This window comes from Strigops habroptila, chromosome 22, assembly GCF_004027225.2.
Source record: "Strigops habroptila isolate Jane chromosome 22, bStrHab1.2.pri, whole genome shotgun sequence".
Taxonomy (NCBI): Eukaryota; Metazoa; Chordata; class Aves; order Psittaciformes; family Psittacidae; genus Strigops; species Strigops habroptila.
This window is the reverse complement of record NC_044298.2, coordinates 2,159,665-2,176,261: the sequence shown is the minus strand read 5'-3', so window position 1 is coordinate 2,176,261 and position 16,597 is coordinate 2,159,665. Positions and strand designations below refer to the sequence as shown.

General features: G+C 68.4%; 3 protein-coding genes across 3 annotated transcripts; all 3 read left to right on the top strand.

Moving 5' to 3' along the window:
* The first annotated feature begins 71 nt into the window (after positions 1 to 71).
* On the top strand, positions 72 to 2,413 carry S100A10 (S100 calcium binding protein A10). Its single transcript, XM_030474062.1, has 3 exons — positions 72 to 269; positions 1,267 to 1,408; positions 2,030 to 2,413. Exons 1-3 carry the CDS (start codon positions 76 to 78, stop codon positions 2,189 to 2,191), a joined length of 498 nt encoding a protein of 165 aa, XP_030329922.1. The 5' UTR covers positions 72 to 75; the 3' UTR covers positions 2,192 to 2,413.
* A 7,923-nt stretch (positions 2,414 to 10,336) lies between these two features.
* On the top strand, positions 10,337 to 13,129 carry TDRKH (tudor and KH domain containing). Its single transcript, XM_030473961.1, has 10 exons — positions 10,337 to 10,673; positions 10,810 to 10,916; positions 11,007 to 11,196; positions 11,331 to 11,470; positions 11,550 to 11,820; positions 11,913 to 12,079; positions 12,157 to 12,329; positions 12,408 to 12,472; positions 12,551 to 12,702; positions 12,779 to 13,129. The coding sequence occupies exons 1-10, from the start codon at positions 10,550 to 10,552 to the stop codon at positions 12,974 to 12,976; spliced, it is 1,587 nt and encodes a 528-aa protein (XP_030329821.1). The 5' UTR covers positions 10,337 to 10,549; the 3' UTR covers positions 12,977 to 13,129.
* An 18-nt stretch (positions 13,130 to 13,147) lies between these two features.
* On the top strand, positions 13,148 to 16,475 carry MRPL9 (mitochondrial ribosomal protein L9). The gene is made up of 8 exons (XM_030474045.1): positions 13,148 to 13,404; positions 13,481 to 13,640; positions 14,245 to 14,366; positions 14,485 to 14,535; positions 14,646 to 14,747; positions 15,026 to 15,109; positions 15,785 to 16,325; positions 16,391 to 16,475. The coding sequence occupies exons 1-7, from the start codon at positions 13,324 to 13,326 to the stop codon at positions 15,914 to 15,916; spliced, it is 732 nt and encodes a 243-aa protein (XP_030329905.1). The 5' UTR covers positions 13,148 to 13,323; the 3' UTR covers positions 15,917 to 16,325; positions 16,391 to 16,475.
* The last annotated feature ends 122 nt before the right edge of the window (positions 16,476 to 16,597 follow it).

The following is a 16,597-nucleotide window of genomic DNA, read 5'->3' as shown; positions in this document are numbered from 1 at the left end:
CTTGGGGATCATGGGGGGTAAAACGGGGATCCCGGTGGGTGGGGGGTCCCGCGGGGGGGGGTAACGGGGATCCACATGGATGGGGGGGGTAGCGGGAGGGGGGGAGGTAACGGGGATCCCGGTGGCTCGGGGGGGCCGCGGAAGGGGTTAATGCGGGGAGCGGGTGAGTCAGCGGGGCCGGCCCGGACCCCCCCGGCCCGCCCCTGCCGTGCCTATCCCGGGCGGCGCCGCGCCCCGCCACTGCCCGCTGCGCTCCCGCCGCCGCCGCCGTGAGTACCGGAACCCCCCGAGCCCGCACCGGAGCGGGGCCCGGCTCCACCCTTTGGGGGACCCCCCATCCCCGCACCCCTCATTTAGCCCCCCCCCTAATCCTGCTCCCCCCTCCCCCCGGAGGGGACCCTTCAATCCAGCCCCTCCCGTTCGGGGGACACCCCACCCTGCCCCCCCCCCTCCCCCCGCCGCGAGACCCCCCCCATAACGAGACCCCCCCCCATAACGAGACCCAACCCCGCACTCCCTGTGAGCCCCCCACAGCAGGTTTGGGGGTGCTCGGGGGGGTCGTGCCTGCACCCCGGGGGGGTTCCCGCATCCTTTTGGGGCTGGCTGGGGGGGGGTCCCGGTGCTGGGGGGGGGGGGCTCAGCCCCCCAACCCCCCAACACCCCTTAAGCCCCCCCAGGTTTTGGAGGTGAAGCCAGTTCCTGTTTCGGTGGCAGAGCCCGCGCTGGGTGCGGCAGTGGGTGACCCCCCCATAGACCCCCGCAGGCCCCCCGCCGCACCTCATGGGGGGCACATTGAGGTTGGGGGGTCCCCCTATTCTGTTGTCCCCCAATGCGTCTGCCAGGCAAAGTGATGGGGGGGGTCACCCCTTTTGGGGGAGGGTGTCACCTTTTGGAGTGGGGGTTATTCTTTGGGGGGGGTCACCCCTTGTGTAACGGGGGTCACCCTTTGGGGGGGCATCGCCATTTTGGGGGGATGGTCCCCCATGACCCCTCTTACAAGGGGAAGCAGAGGCAGGGTGTGCCCGGGGCTTTGCGCAATGGGGTTCCCCCAGGGCGCCCATAGCCGGGGGGGGGGGGAACACACGGGACACACCCTCAGGACATGCGAGTGTGTGTGGCGCGCGCCCCGGCCCCCCCCGCGGCCGGAGCTGAGTCATTCCCGGCGGCTGGAAAACCGCTCACACGTGTGATGAGCGGTGCCAGCCTCAGCCGGGTGTTTGGGGGGGGACGCGGGGCCCCCGGCTGAGCTGTGCCCCCCCCCCGCAGCCCCGCCATGGCCGTCGCAGATGGAGCACCGCCATGGAGACCCTCATGTTTCACCTTCCACAAGTACGCGGGCGACAAGAACCACCTCGGCAAGGAGGACCTGCGGGCGCTCATGAGAAGGAAGTTCCCCGGCTTCCTGGAGGTGGGGCTCAGGATTCGGGCCCCATAGCACCCATTTTGGACCCTATAGCACCCCGGCAATTGCACCCCAAAGCAACATGAAATTAGACCATCACACCCCCAGGTGGACCCCATAGCGCCCTCGGGTCAGACCCCATAGCACCCCGGGGGGGTCCCCATAGCGCCTCAGGCTTGGACCCTATAGCACCCTAGAATAAGGGCCCAGAGGACCCTGGGGTGGTCCCCATAGCACCCCAGAATCAGGCTTTATAGCACCCCAGAATCAGGCTTTATAAACCCTGAAATTGGACCCTATAGCACGCCACAATCAGACCCCATAGCATGCTGAGGGGGGTCCCCATAGCACCCCGACCTTGGACCCTATAGCACCCCAAATTCGACCCTATAGCACCCCTCAGTTGGACCCTATAGCACCCTGGGCTCGGATGCTGCACCCTGCGGGGGGGATCCTCTAGCTCTCCAGAACTGGAGCCCATAGCACCGGGGGTGGGACCCCCACAACACCCCTCCCACACTCCCCCACCAGGACGGGGCCCCATTTAGATGGGGGGGAAGCCCATGGGCACCCTTTAGGCAGGCACTGACCCCCCCCCCCACCCTCTCATTCCCCCCCCCACCTCAGAACCAGCGGGACCCGATGGCGCTGGACAAGATCATGAAGGACCTGGACCAGTGCCGGGACGGCAAAGTGGGTTTCCAGGGCTTCTTCTCCCTGGTGGCCGGGCTCACCATCGCCTGCAACGACTACTTCGTGCTGCACATGAAGCAGAAGGGCCGGAAGTGAGGGCGGCACCCATGGGTGCTGCTACCCCCCCCAACACCCATGGGTGCTGCCCCCCCCCCCGCAAACACCCATGGGTTCTACCCAAAACCCTCCTAGGTGCTGCCTCGCCACCTATGGGTTCTATCCAAACACCTCACGGGTGCTGCCCCCAACCCATGGGTGCTGCCCTGCCGCCCCCCCGCTGTGTTCCCCCCCCCCAATAAAGCTGTTTTGTACGACCTGGAGCTGCTGCGTTCTTTGGGGTCCCCCCGGGTCCCTGTCCCCCCGTCACCCTGGGGTCCATGTCCTTGACCCCCAGGGTCCGTGTCCTGCTCTGGGGTCTAATGGGAGTTGGGGTGGGGGGGGGTGTCCGGAGAGGCGGGGGGGGGGCGTGACGTCACCTTCGGGCCGCTGACGATGTGTGTAATCACCGGCGAGCGGGCGTGATGTCACCAGTGACGTCAAGTCTTGGGGGCCCCCGCCCCGGTGTCCCCGCTGCTGCCCCCACGGGACCCCCCCGCGGGCGGGGCCGGGGGCGGGGCTTAGCGGTGGGGTGGGCGGGGGTCCAGTGTAGTGGGCGTGGGCCATGACGGGGTGGGCGGGGCCAGATGGGCTGCGGGACACGGGGGGACACGGGGGGACGCGGGGCGCGGGACGTGGGGCACCCAAGGGACACGGGAAACACGGAGAGAACATGGGGCTTGTGGGGACAGACACGGGACACGGACACGGGGACGCGGGGCCGGGTTGGTGGCCTTGGGGACCTGGGGGCGCGGGGTCCCAGGGGGCACCCAAAGGTGGCTTCACCGGGTATATCGGGGTCTCGTGGCTGCACCCCATGGCCGGGCACAGCGCGGCGCTGGGGGGGCGGGTGCTGAGGGGGGGCTGGGGTGGTGTCACTGCCCCCCCCCCCGGGGTCCCCGCCCCGTCTCGTGCCTCAGTTTCCCCCCCCCACCCCCCGCCCCGTGGAAAGTCGGAAATTTCCAGCGCGCGGGGCCGGGGGGGGGGGGCAGGATGCGGGGGGGGGGGGCGGCACGAGGGGGGGCAGGATGCGGGGGGGGCCCCCGCGCCCTTATAGCGCTGCCCCGCGCGCCGCCGGCACCGGCACCACCATGCGAGGTAGGGCCCGGCACGGGCTGCGCACACGCGTGTGGGGCACGGGGGGGGTTTGGACACGCGTGTGTGCGCGCATGGGGGAGCGTGTAAGTGTGCGGGAGCGTGTGAGAGCGGGCACGGAGGAGCGGGGCAGTGGGGCAGCGTGCACACGCGTGTGCAGGGTGCGGGAGCAGACGGGTGTGCACACGCGTGTGCAAGCGTGTGGGAGCAGGCAGAGTGCATGTGCAAGGGGCACACGGGGATCCGTGTGCGTGTGCAAGCTGGGGGGCACGGGAGCACACGGGCAGGCGTGCGTGTGTGCACATGTGTGGGCACGGCGTTGTGCTTGTGAGAGCACACGTGTGTGCAGACACACGTGTGAGGGTGCACATGTGTGTATGAGAGCACCAGGAGGTGCCGGGGCATGGGGGCTGCATGTGTCTGCGTGTTGCAGCATCATGCATGTTTTACAGCTCACACAGGCATGTTGGCAACATGACCACGCGTGTTCTGGTGTGTGCAGGCGTGTTTGGGGGCACGTGTGCAAGGAAGGTTGTGTAAACGGCATCTGCACACACTTTGTGGTCTGTGCATCCATGTTCCAGCGTGTTGCTACATGCACACACGTATTAGAGCAAGTTGCTGCATGTGCATGTGTGCTCTGGTGTGTGGCAGGGTCATACATGTGTGCTGGGGTCGTACAGGGCTCTGGGTGTCCGTGCATGGAGCATGTTGCAGGGTGCACACACGGGTTGCGAGGTGCACATGTGTTGCAGGGTGAACACGCGTGTTGCAGGGCATGCATGTGTGTTATTGCATGTCTCCGTGTCGCCCCACAGCCGCAGCTGCGTGGGGCCGAGGTGGGGGCCGGGTGCCCCCCAGCGCCCATGGGTGCCCCCCAGTGCTCATGGGTGCCCCCACACAGCTGCGGGTCGGGCGCTCGCCCTTAGATGTGGTGGGGGTTGGCGCAGGTGACACAGATGGGGACGTGATGGTGACACGGATGGTGACACAGATGGGGACATGCAGGTGCCTCCCCCCCCTTGCTGCCGGGGAAACTGAGGCAGGGACAACCGCCCCCCGGGGTGCTGGGGTCGGGGTGTCCCCCTCCTTTCCCCTCCATGTCATGGCGTGTTGGCCTGTGCTGTGACGTGTCTGCCCGTGTCATGGCATGTTGGCCTGTACCGTGACGTGTCTGCCTGTGTCATGGCGTGTTTTGCCGTGACGCCGCGTCAGGTCATCCGCTCTGGGGACGGTGGATGCTGATGGGTGCTAATGGGTGCTCGTGGGGCTGATGGGTGCCTGTGTGGGTGCATGGTGCTGGTGGGGGGCAGTGGGTGCCTCTGGGGCTATGGTCCTCTGTGGATGATGGGTGCTGGTGGATGCTGATGAGGATGATGGGTGCTCATGGCTGCCCCTGGAACTGGTGGGTATTGGTGGTTCTGACGGGCACTGTTGGGTGCCCAATGGGGCTGTGGGTGCTGCTGGGTGCTAATGGCAATGATGGGTACTGGTGGGTGCTGGTGGATCTGATGGATACCATTGGGCGGCTGTGGGGCTATTGGTGGGCACTGTGGGTGCCAATAGGGCCATTGGGGTGCTGATGGGTGTTGGTGGGTGCTGTGGAGCACCGTTGGGTGCCCTTGGGTGCTGTTGGGTGCTGGGGAGCACTGTTGGGTGCCCGCGGTGCCGTGGGAGCGTCGGGCGCCGTCGGGCGAGACCTCGGCGACCTCTCGCCGCGGTTCCCGGCAGGAGCCGCACCGAAAGGGGCGCTTCTCGGCAGCGCCGGCGCGGGGCTGAGTCAACGCGGCGCATCCCGGGCTCCCGGTGCCGGATGCGGCCCCGCCGGGAGAACCGCGGCCACGAGCTTCGGCCTCAGGAGGAACAGGAGTGAGAGTGTGTGCGGGTGTGTGAGAGCGAGTGCGGGTGTGTGAGAGCGTGTGCGGGTGTGTGAGAGCGTGTGCGGGTGTGTGAGAGCGTGTACGGTGTGAGCGCGCAAGCGTGTGCAAACAGGCAGGAGGGGGTTCAGGCGTGTCCTTGTATGTCCGTGCAAGGGCGCACGGGTGTAAGTGTGTGTGCACGAGTGTGTGCGGGGCAGAGCGGGGCACGCCGGCGGCACAGGAGCCGCAGCGTCCCCAGCTCCAAGCTCCCGCTGCTTCGGTGTCCCAGTCCCCACTGTCCTCATTCCTGGTGCCCCCATTCCCATGGCTCTGGTGCCTCCATCCCCGTGGCTGCACCCCGCGGTCCCTGTCCCCCGCGCCGGGGCTGTGCCGGGGCCGTGCCGGGGCTGTGCCGGGGCCGTACCGGCTGCACCGGCTGCGCCTTCCTGCGAGGTGGGGCCGTGTCCCAGTTGCGGCTTCCCCGGCGCTCGCTGCCGCTGCGGTTTTGCAGCCCCCGGCGTCCGGAACGGCCCAACCTGCGCGGGGGCACCGGGAGGCACCGGGGGGCACCGGGGGGTCCTGGGGGGCAGCGCAGCCCGGAGGTGCCAGCACACTCCTGGGGGACACGTGAGCCCATCAGTGACAAGTGGGGCCACGGGTGCTCACAGGGTCCTGGTGGGAGCACGGGTGGTAAATGTGGCCCCACAGAGGACATGTGAGGACATGGGGTGACGTGTGAACCTATGAGGGATGTGTGAGCCCATAGGTGACACATGAGCCTGTATGTGCCATGTGAGCCCATGGGGGAGATACGGTCCCAGAGGGGACATGTGAGCCCAGCAAGAGCACGTAAGGACACGGGTGGCACACACAGTGCCCAGAAGGGGCCTGTGGGTGCTATGGGGGGGTTTCTGGGTGCCACTGGGTGTCTATGGGTGCTCACACTGTCCCTCCCACCCGCAGCCCACATCGAGGTGATCCCCTGCAAGATCTGTGGGGACAAATCCTCGGGGATCCACTACGGCGTCATCACCTGCGAGGGCTGCAAGGTGGGACGGGGTGCTATGGGGTGCCATAGGGTGCCATGGGGTGCCGTGTGGTGACCCCCGGCGCAGGGCTTTTTCCGGCGCAGCCAGCAGAGCAGCCTGAGCTACGCCTGCAGCCGGCAGCAGAACTGCCCCATCGACCGCGCGAGCCGCAACCGGTGCCAGCACTGCCGCCTGCAGAAGTGCCTGCGCCTCGGCATGTCCCGTGACGGTGGGTACCCGCGGGGCCTCCCTCGGGTGTCCCCATCCCTGCTACGTGTCCCCATCCTGGGTCCATGTCCCCGTCCCTGCTGTGTGTCCCCATCCTGGGTCCATGTCCCTGTCCCTGCTGTGTGTCCCCATCCCAGGTCCATGTCCCCATCCCGGCTGCGTGTCCCCAACCCGGGTCCATGTCCCCATCCCGGCTGCGTGTCCCCACCCCTGGGTCCATGTCCCCATCCCGGCTGCGTGTCCCCATCCCTCGGTCCATGTCCCCATCCCGGCTGCGTGTCCCCAACCCGGGTCCACATCCCCACCCCTGGGTCCATGTCCCCATCCCAGGTCTGTGTCCCCATCCCCGCTGCGTGTCCCCATCCCCGGCTGTGTTCCCCCATCCCCGGGTCTGTGTCCCCATCCCAGGTCCATGTCCCCATCCCTGGCTGTGTGTCCCCACCCCTGGGTCCATATCCCCATCCCAGGTCCATGTCCCCATCCCAGCTGAGTGTCCCCATCCTGGGTCCCTGTCCTCATCCCGGGTCCATGTCCCCATCCTCGCTGCATGTCCCCTGGCACCGCTCCCACCCGGTTCTGCCTCGGTGTCCCCGGGAGGAAGCCGAGGGCCATGGGTGCACCAGAGGAAGCGGCGGCAGAGCCCGCTGTGACCCATGTGTGCGGCCGGAAAGCTCCGGTGCCGAGGCGCTATGTAGGTCGTGGGGAGCCGCTGGTCATGCACACACGTGTGACACGCGTGTGGCACACGTGTCCCAGCGCCGCCATCCCTCCTGCAGCCGTCAAGTTTGGCCGCATGTCCAAGACGCAGCGGGACCGGCTGCAGGCCGAGGTGCAGCAGCAGCTCCAGCAGCGGCAGCGGGCGACCGAGGGGGTACCAGGGGGGCTGCCGGGGCACCGGGGCCTCGCGTTGACCCCCACCAGCACCCCAGGGTGCCCCGGCACCCGCCACGGCAGCGCAGACGGCAGAGCCGGGGCCACGGCACCGGTGGAGCCGCGGCGGCTGGAGGGGAGCAAACGGGGCCCGGATGGGGATGGGGATGGGAACAGGGATGGGGACAACTTCTACCCCCACCCTGATGTTGGCACCATTCTGGAATCACCCACATCCTCCAGCGTGGAGATCGGTGAGTCGCTGGGTGCCCTGTGCCTGTGGGGATGCGTCTGTCACCCAGGGGTGCCCAGTGGTGGTGGGACCCGGCTCCATCACCCATGGGGACTCAGTGGTGATGTGACCTGGCTCCATCACCCATGGGTGCTCAGTGGTGGTGGGACCTGGCTCCATCACCCAGGGATGCTCAGTGGTGGTGGGATCCAGCTCCATCACCCAAAGGTGCTCAGTGGTGGTGGGACCCGGGTCTACCACCCATGGGTGCTGAGTGGTGATGGGACTGGTGCTGCACTCACAGAGCAGCTCACTCAGAACGTGCTCAAGTCCTACCACGAGACGTGCCAGCTCCGTGCCGAGGACCTGCAGCGCCGGCGCTGGGACACCTTCTCCCGTGAGGAAATCTGCGCCTACCAGAAGAAGGTGAGGCCACTGCGGTGGGGACGTGGCAGCCCCGGGGCACCCGTGGGTGCCGCAGCCGGGTGCTGCGGGGTGGGTTTGGGGTGGGGGTGACACCGGTCCCACAGTCGATGGAGGAGATGTGGCAGCGCTGCGCCGGGCGCATCACCGAGGCCATCCAGCACGTGGTGGAGTTCGCCAAGCGCCTGCACGGCTTCATGGAGCTCTGCCAGAACGACCAGATCGTCCTCCTCAAAGCAGGTATGGGGCCACCGTGTCCCCAGCCCCAGCCCCGGGGTCACCGTGTCCCCAGCCCCAGCCCCACAGTCCCTGCTGCCTGTGTCTCCCAGCCCCAGTGTCCCTAGGAGATAGGGTGCTCTGGTCCCATCAGGGAGGTGACAATCCCATGGGTCCCACTGGGGAGGTGACAGTCCTGTGGGTCCCATCATGGGGGTGATGGTCTCATGGGTCCCAGTGAGGAGGTGACAGTCCAGTGGGTCCCAGTGGGGAGGTGATAGTCCTGTGGGTCCCACCATGGGGGTGATGGTCCCATAGGTCCCAGTGACAAGGTGACAGTCCAGTGGGTTCCATCATGGGGGTGACAGTCCCGTGGGTCCCCGTGGGGAGGTGACAGTCCCGCGGGTCCCATCACGGGGGTGATGGTGCCATGGGTCTCCCTGGTTGGTGACATTCCGCTCACGGTGTCCCCGCAGGCGCCATGGAGGTGGTGCTGGTCCACATGTGCCGAGCCTTCAATGCCGACAACCGGACCGTGTTCTTCGAGGGCAAGTACGCCAGTGCCGAGCTCTTCCGATCACTGGGTAGGGCTGAGGACGTGGGAGGGGACACGTGTGGGGACACGTGTGGGACACGCAGTGACCAGGGCTCCCCCCAGGCTGCCACGAGCTCATCGGCTCCATCTTCGACTTCGCCCAGAGCCTCTGTGCTCTGCAGTGCTCGGAGCCCGAGGTGGCCTTCCTCAGCGCCCTTGTCCTCGTCAACGCCAGTGAGGGACCCCCCCGGCCCGCCTGTGCCTCAGTTTCCCTCCCGGCCCCGCAGGAACCCAGCAGGGTTGTCCCTAAGCTGGTGCTGGGTGTCCCGGGCTGTCCCTGCTGTCCCAATCCCGTCCCCATCCTTGTCCCATCCCACCATGGTCCCATCTCCATCCTCATCCTGTCCTGGTTCCCATCCTTGTCCATCCGCATCCCTGTCCCATGCCAACCCTATCACACCCTGTCCCCATGTCAATCCCACCACTATCTGCCTCCCTGCCCCCATCCCAACCCCTTTGCCCATGTCAGTCCTATCCCACCCTGTTTCATCCCTGTCCCCATTCCTGTCCTCATCCCATCCCACTCTGTCCCTGTCCCAATCTCATCCTGTCCTCATCGCCACCCCATCCTTTTCCCCATCCCTGTCATCATCCTATCCCACCTTATCCCACCCCACCATCCCAACCCATTCTGTCCTATCCCATCCCTGTCCCCATTACTGTCTCCATCCCTGTTTCAATCCCACCCTGTCCCTGTCCCGCCCCACACCAACCCCGCGGTGTCCATCCCAGGCCGCCCGTGGCTGCAGGAGCCGGTGAAGGTGTCGCGGCTGCGGCGCCGCCTGGAACTCGGCTTCCAGCTGCTGCTGCGCCGGACGCGGCGCGAGGGGCTCCTGGACAGGGTGCGCCATGGGGCACGGGGTTGGGGGGCAGACACGGGGCTGAGCGCGGGGTGACACGCGTGTTCCCTGCGCGCACATGTGAGAACACGCGTGTGACGGGCACGTCTGGCCGCGGGCAGCTGCCGCCGCAGGGCCGCCTGCGGGCGCTGTGCTCGCAGCACGTGGAGCAGCTCCAGGCCCTGCGCCGCCGACACCCCCCGGCGCTGCTCGACGCCTTCCCCCCGCTCTACCGCGAGCTCTTCGCCGGCGAGGCCGAAGGAGCCGGCGCCGCACGATGAGCTCCTGCACCGCACCGGGACCTGGCACCGCACCGGGCCCGCACCTCTGGTGCTGCCGCGGCCGGGCGGGCGGCAGGAGATGTACCGGTGGAATAAAGGGTTTATAACAACGGGGTTCCCGTGCCCGCCGTGTCCGTGGGCTCCGTCACGGGGGAAAACGGCGGCGCCGGAGGGTGGGCACCAGGACCCCGCGTCCACCCCGCGCGGGGCATTGTGGGACGGGACAGAACCGACCGTCACTCGGGTGGGTCCGAGCCCCCTCCTCCCCCCCCCCGCTGCTCGCTGATTGGCTCCTGCCGGCGGCCGCGCGGAGCCGATTGGCTGCTTTATTCCCAGGCAGGTGCTGCGCCCCGCCCCTTGGCCACTCTCTTCCCACCCTCTCGCGTGGGATCCCGCCCGGAGATTGGCCACCGCCTCTCTCCGGCAGCGATTGGTGGTGGCGGGGAGGAGCTGGGCGGTGATTGGAGCGCGGTGGGAGTGGGCGGGGCTGGCAGCGGCCGGGCGCGTGGGGCGGCGGCAGCGGTGGCGGTGCGAGGGGGCGGGGCCGGGGCCGGGGCCGGGACCGGGACCGGGACCGGGACCGGGACCGCAGCGGCGGGACCCGGCTCCGCACGTAGCCTGAGGCCGCCCCAGGAGCCGGGCGGGGGGTGCCCCGGCTGCGGCCACAGCAGAGCCTCTGGTCCCGCAGAGGGATGGCGGCGGCGCGGGGCTACTGGAGCAGCCTGCTGCCGCTGCAGAAAGCCGCCGTGGTGCTGGGGGTCCCGGCCGGCACCGCCGTGCTCTACATCCTGTACCGCCGGTACCGGGAGAGCCGAGGTGGGTGTCGCAGCCCCGGATCCCGGCCTCCCCTCGCCTTCCCTGGGTGTGGGAGCACCCGGGGGGGTTCAGAGCCGCTGTGGGTGTGCGGGGAGGGGGCTGCTTCACCTTGCCTTGTGCTGTTTGTAACCCGCAGAGGAGCGTCAGACCTTCGTGGGGGACGAGGAGCTGGAAGTGGAGATGCGGGTGCCCCGCGCAGTCGTCAAGTCCATCATCGGCCGGAGGGGAGCCACCATCAAGAAGGTGAGTGGTGCCGGGGGTGGCCGGGGGAGGCTCAGCTCCCTGGGAGCCCCAGTAAACAACAGCCGGGGGGGGGAACGGGGACCCCCGCAGCTGCGGCAGGAGACAGGAGCTCGCATCGACGTGGAGGGAGAGGAGGAGGGCGAGGAGGCGGCGCTGCTGATCTCGGGCTCGCCGGTCCAAGTGTGCCAGGTGAAAGCCGCCATCCACCAGATCGTGGCGGAGAGCACGCCGGTGTCGGAGCAGCTCTGTGTGCCGCAGAGAGCCGTCAGCAGGATTATCGGTACTGCCGCCCCCCCCCCGCGCACTGGGACCTGTGTCTGCAGTGGCCCAGTGCCACCGGGAGCACCGGGATGGAGCTGGCTCCTGCGCTGAGCCCGTTCTGATTCAGTGTCCCCGGGGCTCTGTGTCCCGCAGGCCGTGGCGGGGAGACTGTGCGGGGCATCTGCCGCAGCTCGGGGGCCCGGGTGCTGTGTGAGCGCGAGGCCGGTGCCAGCCTGTGCCCGGTGAGGGCCATCCAGCTTTCGGGGACACGGAAGGAGGTGGAGGCCGCTAAGGTGAGCAGGAGTGGGGAGGGGCCAGGCAGCACCGAACTCCCCCCTCCCTGAACTCCAACCTCTCGTCTTTCCCCATAAGAAACTCATCATGGAGAAGCTGATGGAAGACAACGTGTTCCGGAGGGAGCTGGCGCAGGCGGCGGTGGCGCGGTGCCAGCGCAAGGCACTGCTGGGCAGCCGGTGGGAGCCGGAGCCGCTGCCCAACGGGGCACTGGAGCACAGGCAGGAGCATGAGGGTTTGCCATGGGGTGAAGGTCTGCTCAGCCTGGTGCCCTCCGAGGAGACGGTGGAGCAGGAGGCTGAGAGCGAGGAGCTGGAGGAGCCCGGTGCCCCCATGCCCAAATTTGAGGGTAAGAGAAGCACGAGTCATGCCGGGGGGGTTTGTCCCCGTGTGCTGGGGCCAGGGCTGCTCCCATGGGTGCTCCCCGTGCCGCTCCTGCAGTTCCCAGCCCCGATTTCGCCTTTGACGCCGACGAGCACCTCGAGGTTTACATCTCGGCCGCCGAAAGCCCCGACCGGTTCTGGATGCAGCTGGTGGGGCAGCGCAGTCTGCAGCTGGACAAGCTGATGGCCGAGATGCGCCAGTACTACCAGCACCACAGCCCCGCGGTGAGCCCCACGTGTCCCCCACCGCCACCTCCTGCCACCTGCCACCGCGTCCTGCCACCGTCCCCGTGTCCCCGCAGGCGCTGCTCTCCGACGTGCAGCCCGGTGACATCGTGGCTGCTCCCTTTGCCGCTGACGGCAACTGGTACCGCGCGCGCGTGCTGGGCCCGCAGGACAACGGCAACCTGGGTCTGCACTACGTGGACTTCGGGGATGGCGGCGAGGCCCCGCGCCAGGCGCTGTGTGCCCTGCGGTGAGTGCTATGTGCCGGTGCCGGCCCCGGTGCCGCGGCTGCCATGTGCTGCCCTCATGTTGTGTTCCCTCCTTCCAGGAGCGACTTCCTGAGCCTGCCCTTCCAGGCTGTGGAGTGCGGCCTGGCCGGTGTTGTGCCCACCGGTGAGTGGGGAACGGAGTACCGGGGGGGGGGCCCCGGTGTGTCCCGGTGCTGAGCCGCAGGTCCTTGCCCTCCCGCAGGTGCTGGTTGGGAGCCGGCGGCACTCGATGCCTTCGCCCAGCTCACGCACTGCGCCACATGGGAGCCGCTGCTCGCCCGCATCGCCAGCTACGGCCCGACAGCGCCGTGCCCGCGGCCCCGCGTCCGGCTCTTCGCTGTGCACGGCGGCGTGGTGAGCCCCGCGCCCCCTCCCGCCCTGCCCGGGCCCCCCCTCTCTCCGCCCTGAGCCGCCGCTTCTCTTGGTGCAGAGCCTCGATGTGGGCACCGAGCTGGTGCGGTTGGGCCACGCTGTGCCCCGGCCGTGCCACGGAGAACCGGAGGAGGAGGAGGAAGAGGAGGCACCGCAGGACGCCCCGGTGCCGCCGGTGGCCGCCGCCGGAGCTGGGGAGCCCGGTGACCCCCCACCTGCTCCCGTCCCCCCCTGCCCTGCGCAGGCGGCGGCGTGATGCTGAGAGCTCCCGGTGCCGCTGTGCTGGCACAGCCGGTACCGGTCCCGTTCGCCCCTGGTCCCCGTTGGACACTTCGCCCCGGCCCCGGTTGTTGGCGCGGGGTGGGGGGGGCAACACCACTCGTTCAATAAACCGGAATGTTCTGCAGCACCGGCCGCCTCCTCTGGGTGGTGCTCCGCGGGGCTCAACCGGCACCGGGGTTTGGGGTACCGGGGGCGAGGTGGGGGGAAATACCGGGTGCAGGCACACGGTGGGCACCCCCCAGTAGCGTCCTGGAGTAGCGGCGGCCCCGGTGCGCACGCGCGGGGTCCTTCGGCGGCGCCGGGAGCGGGACGGGCGCGGCCATGTTGGCCCCGGGAGCGGCTGGAGCCTGCGGGCTCCTGGTGCGGGCGGCGAGCCGGGCCCTGAGCCTGAGCCACGGCCGGGTGAGTGAGGGGGGTTGGGGCAGCCGGGCCGGGCCCCGCAGCGCTCGGGCCCCGGCTCACGCTCCGCCCCGCGCAGGGCACGGTGGTGGTGGAGCGCTGGTGGCAGGTCCCGCTGAGCAAGGAGGGGCGGCCGCCGCGCCTGCACCCCCGGCGGCACCGCGTGTACCGGCTGGTGGAGGACACCAAGCACCAGCCCAAGGGCGAGCTGGAGCTCATCCTCACCCAAGCCGTGGAGGGTACGGCCCGACCCGGTTAAGCCCCGTTCCCCCCGTGAGGCCCGTTTCCCATCGTGCGGTGGCGGCGGGGTTCGTCCCTCGGGTGCGCCGTGGGTTGGGGTTACGGAGCCCCGAAAATGGGCGGTTTGGGGCGGTTTGGCTCGGGCGTTTTGTTTTAAACTCCCTCTACGCGGATCCTGGGGGCTGCGGGGCTGTGGGGGGCCTGTGAGGGGCTGTGGGGCTGTGGGGGGCTGTGAGGCTTTGAGGGGCTGTGGGGGGCTGTGGGGCGCTATGGGGCTGTGGGGGGCTGTGAGGTTATGGAGGGCTGTGGGGGGCCTGTGAGGGGCTGTGGGGGGCTGTGGGGCTATGGAGGGCTGCAGGAGGGTTGTGGGGCTGCAGGAGGGCTGCAGGGGGCTGTGGGGCGCTGTGGGGCTGTGGGTGACTGTGAGGCTAGGGAGGGCTGCGGGAGGTTATGGGGCTGCACGGGGCTGTAGGGCTGTGGGGTGCTGTGGGGGGCTGTGAGGCTAGGGAGGGCTGCAGGAGGGCTGTGGGGCTGCACGGGGCTGCGGGGGCCTATGGGGGAACTGTGGGGCTGCCCCGCTCCATCCCACGCCCTGTCCCGCAGGCCTGGGCAGGCGGGGGGACTTGGTCAGCGTGAAGAAACACGTGGGTCGGAACAAGCTGCTGCCGCAGGGACTGGCCGTGTACGCGTCGCCAGAGAACAGGAAGATGTTTGAGGAGGAGAAGGTTCGGTGGCACCGAGGCCGGCGGGAGGCTTTGCTGTGCCGGGAGAACCGGTGCCGTGCCGGCAGCCTGCCCAGTGCCCGGTGCGGCACCCTCCTCAGGCCTCCCTTTCCCCTTGCAGCTGCACCAGGAAGGGAAGCTGGAAGTGCAGCAAACACAGAGCGGGGAGAGGGTGAGTGCGGCGGCACCGGCTGCTCTGAGCCCTGTCCCTGCCGCCACGGGCTCGTCCTGCTCCCCAACACCTTCCTCCTGCCCCCCGACCCCTTCCTCCTGCTCTGACAGACACTCAAGTTCCTCAAGAGCTGCCGGCTCGAGGTGGGCATGAAGAACAACGTCAAGTGGGAGCTCAACAACGAGATCGTGGCTCGGCACTTCTTCAAAAACGTGAGTGCTTCCTGGCAGCGCTGCCTGGAGCTGGCTCCGCGCCGGCAGCTCCCGGGGTGAGTCGGTTGTGGGGGCCCAAATCCGAGGTCTGGGGGTGTCAATGAAGGGGTTTGAGGAGCTGGTGGCACGGCTGAGGCTTGACTGGGGAGCAGCTCACTGGGAATAGCCCCAGGAACAACCCCGGGATGGCTCAGCGGAGGGGAAGATGCTGGTGCTGGGGGTGAGGTGGGGTCCCCCCATGCCCCGGCTGCTCCCCAGAGCCTCTTCTTCCTCCTCAGCTGCGGGTTTTCGTTCCACCACATGCGCTGAAGCTGCCGGAGGAGCCCATCACCCGGTGGGGTGACTACTGGTGCGACGTGACGGTGAGCGAGCAGCCCCCTGGTCCCTTCGGTGTGCCCCCCATCGTGTTGCCTCCATCGTGTTCCCAGCTCAGCCCCACAGCCCTGCCCCCCTTTTGGGCCCCTCAGCACCCCACATTCCCTCCCCACTCCAGCGCTCCCACCCGAATCCAAGGAACCCGGAGCCAATGGTGCCGTCCTCAGGGGTGAGGAGCAGAATGACTGTGTTTAAAAACACCCAAAACCAGAGAAAACACCCCAGTCCCCACACCCCACATGGACACACGCTTCCATGCCTGGTGCTGGTTGTCTTCCATCCTTCCCGGCCCTGCCAGGGAGCGGGGCCGGCTCTTAGCTTCCCCCAATGGCTCCAAATCCAGGTTATTGCTGCTGGGTGCTGGGGTCCAGGATCTGACTTCGCTCCAGGGTGTGGGGCAGGGAAGGGTGAGGGCAGCCGGGTTCTGACCCACTTCCTCCCAGCTTCCTCCTGGCTTCCATCCCGCTTCCATCCCGCTTCCATCCCGCTCACCCCCGTGCTTCCCTCCTTCTTCCCACCACCCGGGTTTTGGGATGACGCTCCCATGGGCGCAGGAGAGGGGAGGAGAAGGGATTGCAGTGGGGGCGCAGCCGCTGCTCTCCGCTGCCGGGGGGGGGCTGCGGGGCCGTGACCCCCGTGCCGTTGCCGTTGCGGTGCCGCAGGTGAACAGGCTGGACACGGTGCGGGTGCCGATGGCGGTGGTGCAGTTCATGCGGCCCAAGACCAAGCGGTACAAGCACTGGCTGGCGCAGCACCAGGCGCGGCTGGCGGCGCGCAGGGACGAGCTGCTCTGAGCCGGGGGGGGGGAGCTCAGGGCGCTGCTCCCCGGCCCCCGCTCAGCTCCTCCTGGATCCGTCCCGGCAGCTCCGGATGCGTGAAATATGCTGGGGGGGGGCAGGGGGTGAGAAGAAGGACAGACCCCCCCCATTCCCCCCCCCATCCCATGGGGATCCCCTCTACTGCTCCCCACTGTTGTGGGGTGCCCCCATTGCCCCATGGGGACCATCCCACCACTGTGGATACCTCCCACTGCCCCCCCCCACTGTGGGACCCCCTGCTGCCTCCAACACTGTGGGGTCCCCCCCACCCCATGGGGGCTCCCCAGTACTCCCTGTCCCCCCTCACCTGCAGCAAACCCCAGGACATCATCCGGCCGCTGGAGCAGCAGCTCCCTGGAGGAGAAGGTGGGGGGGTCACAGTGGGGTTTTGGGGGGGGTCACAGTGGGTTTTGGGGGGGTCACAGTAAGCTTTGGGGAGGTCATAGTGAGTTTTGGGGAAAAAAGGGCTATTTTGGTGTTGTTTCCCACATGGAAAGTGGTTTTGTTGGGTAACTATTGGGATTTTCCACACCGATCCCGTTGTTCTGGTGCAGTTCCTGGGGAGCGGGGGTCGCGGGAGGAGGGGGGGTTTCCGTGTCCCACCTGAGGAAGCCCCGCAGCAGCAGCGCGACGGCCGGGTGTGCCCGCAGGTAGCGC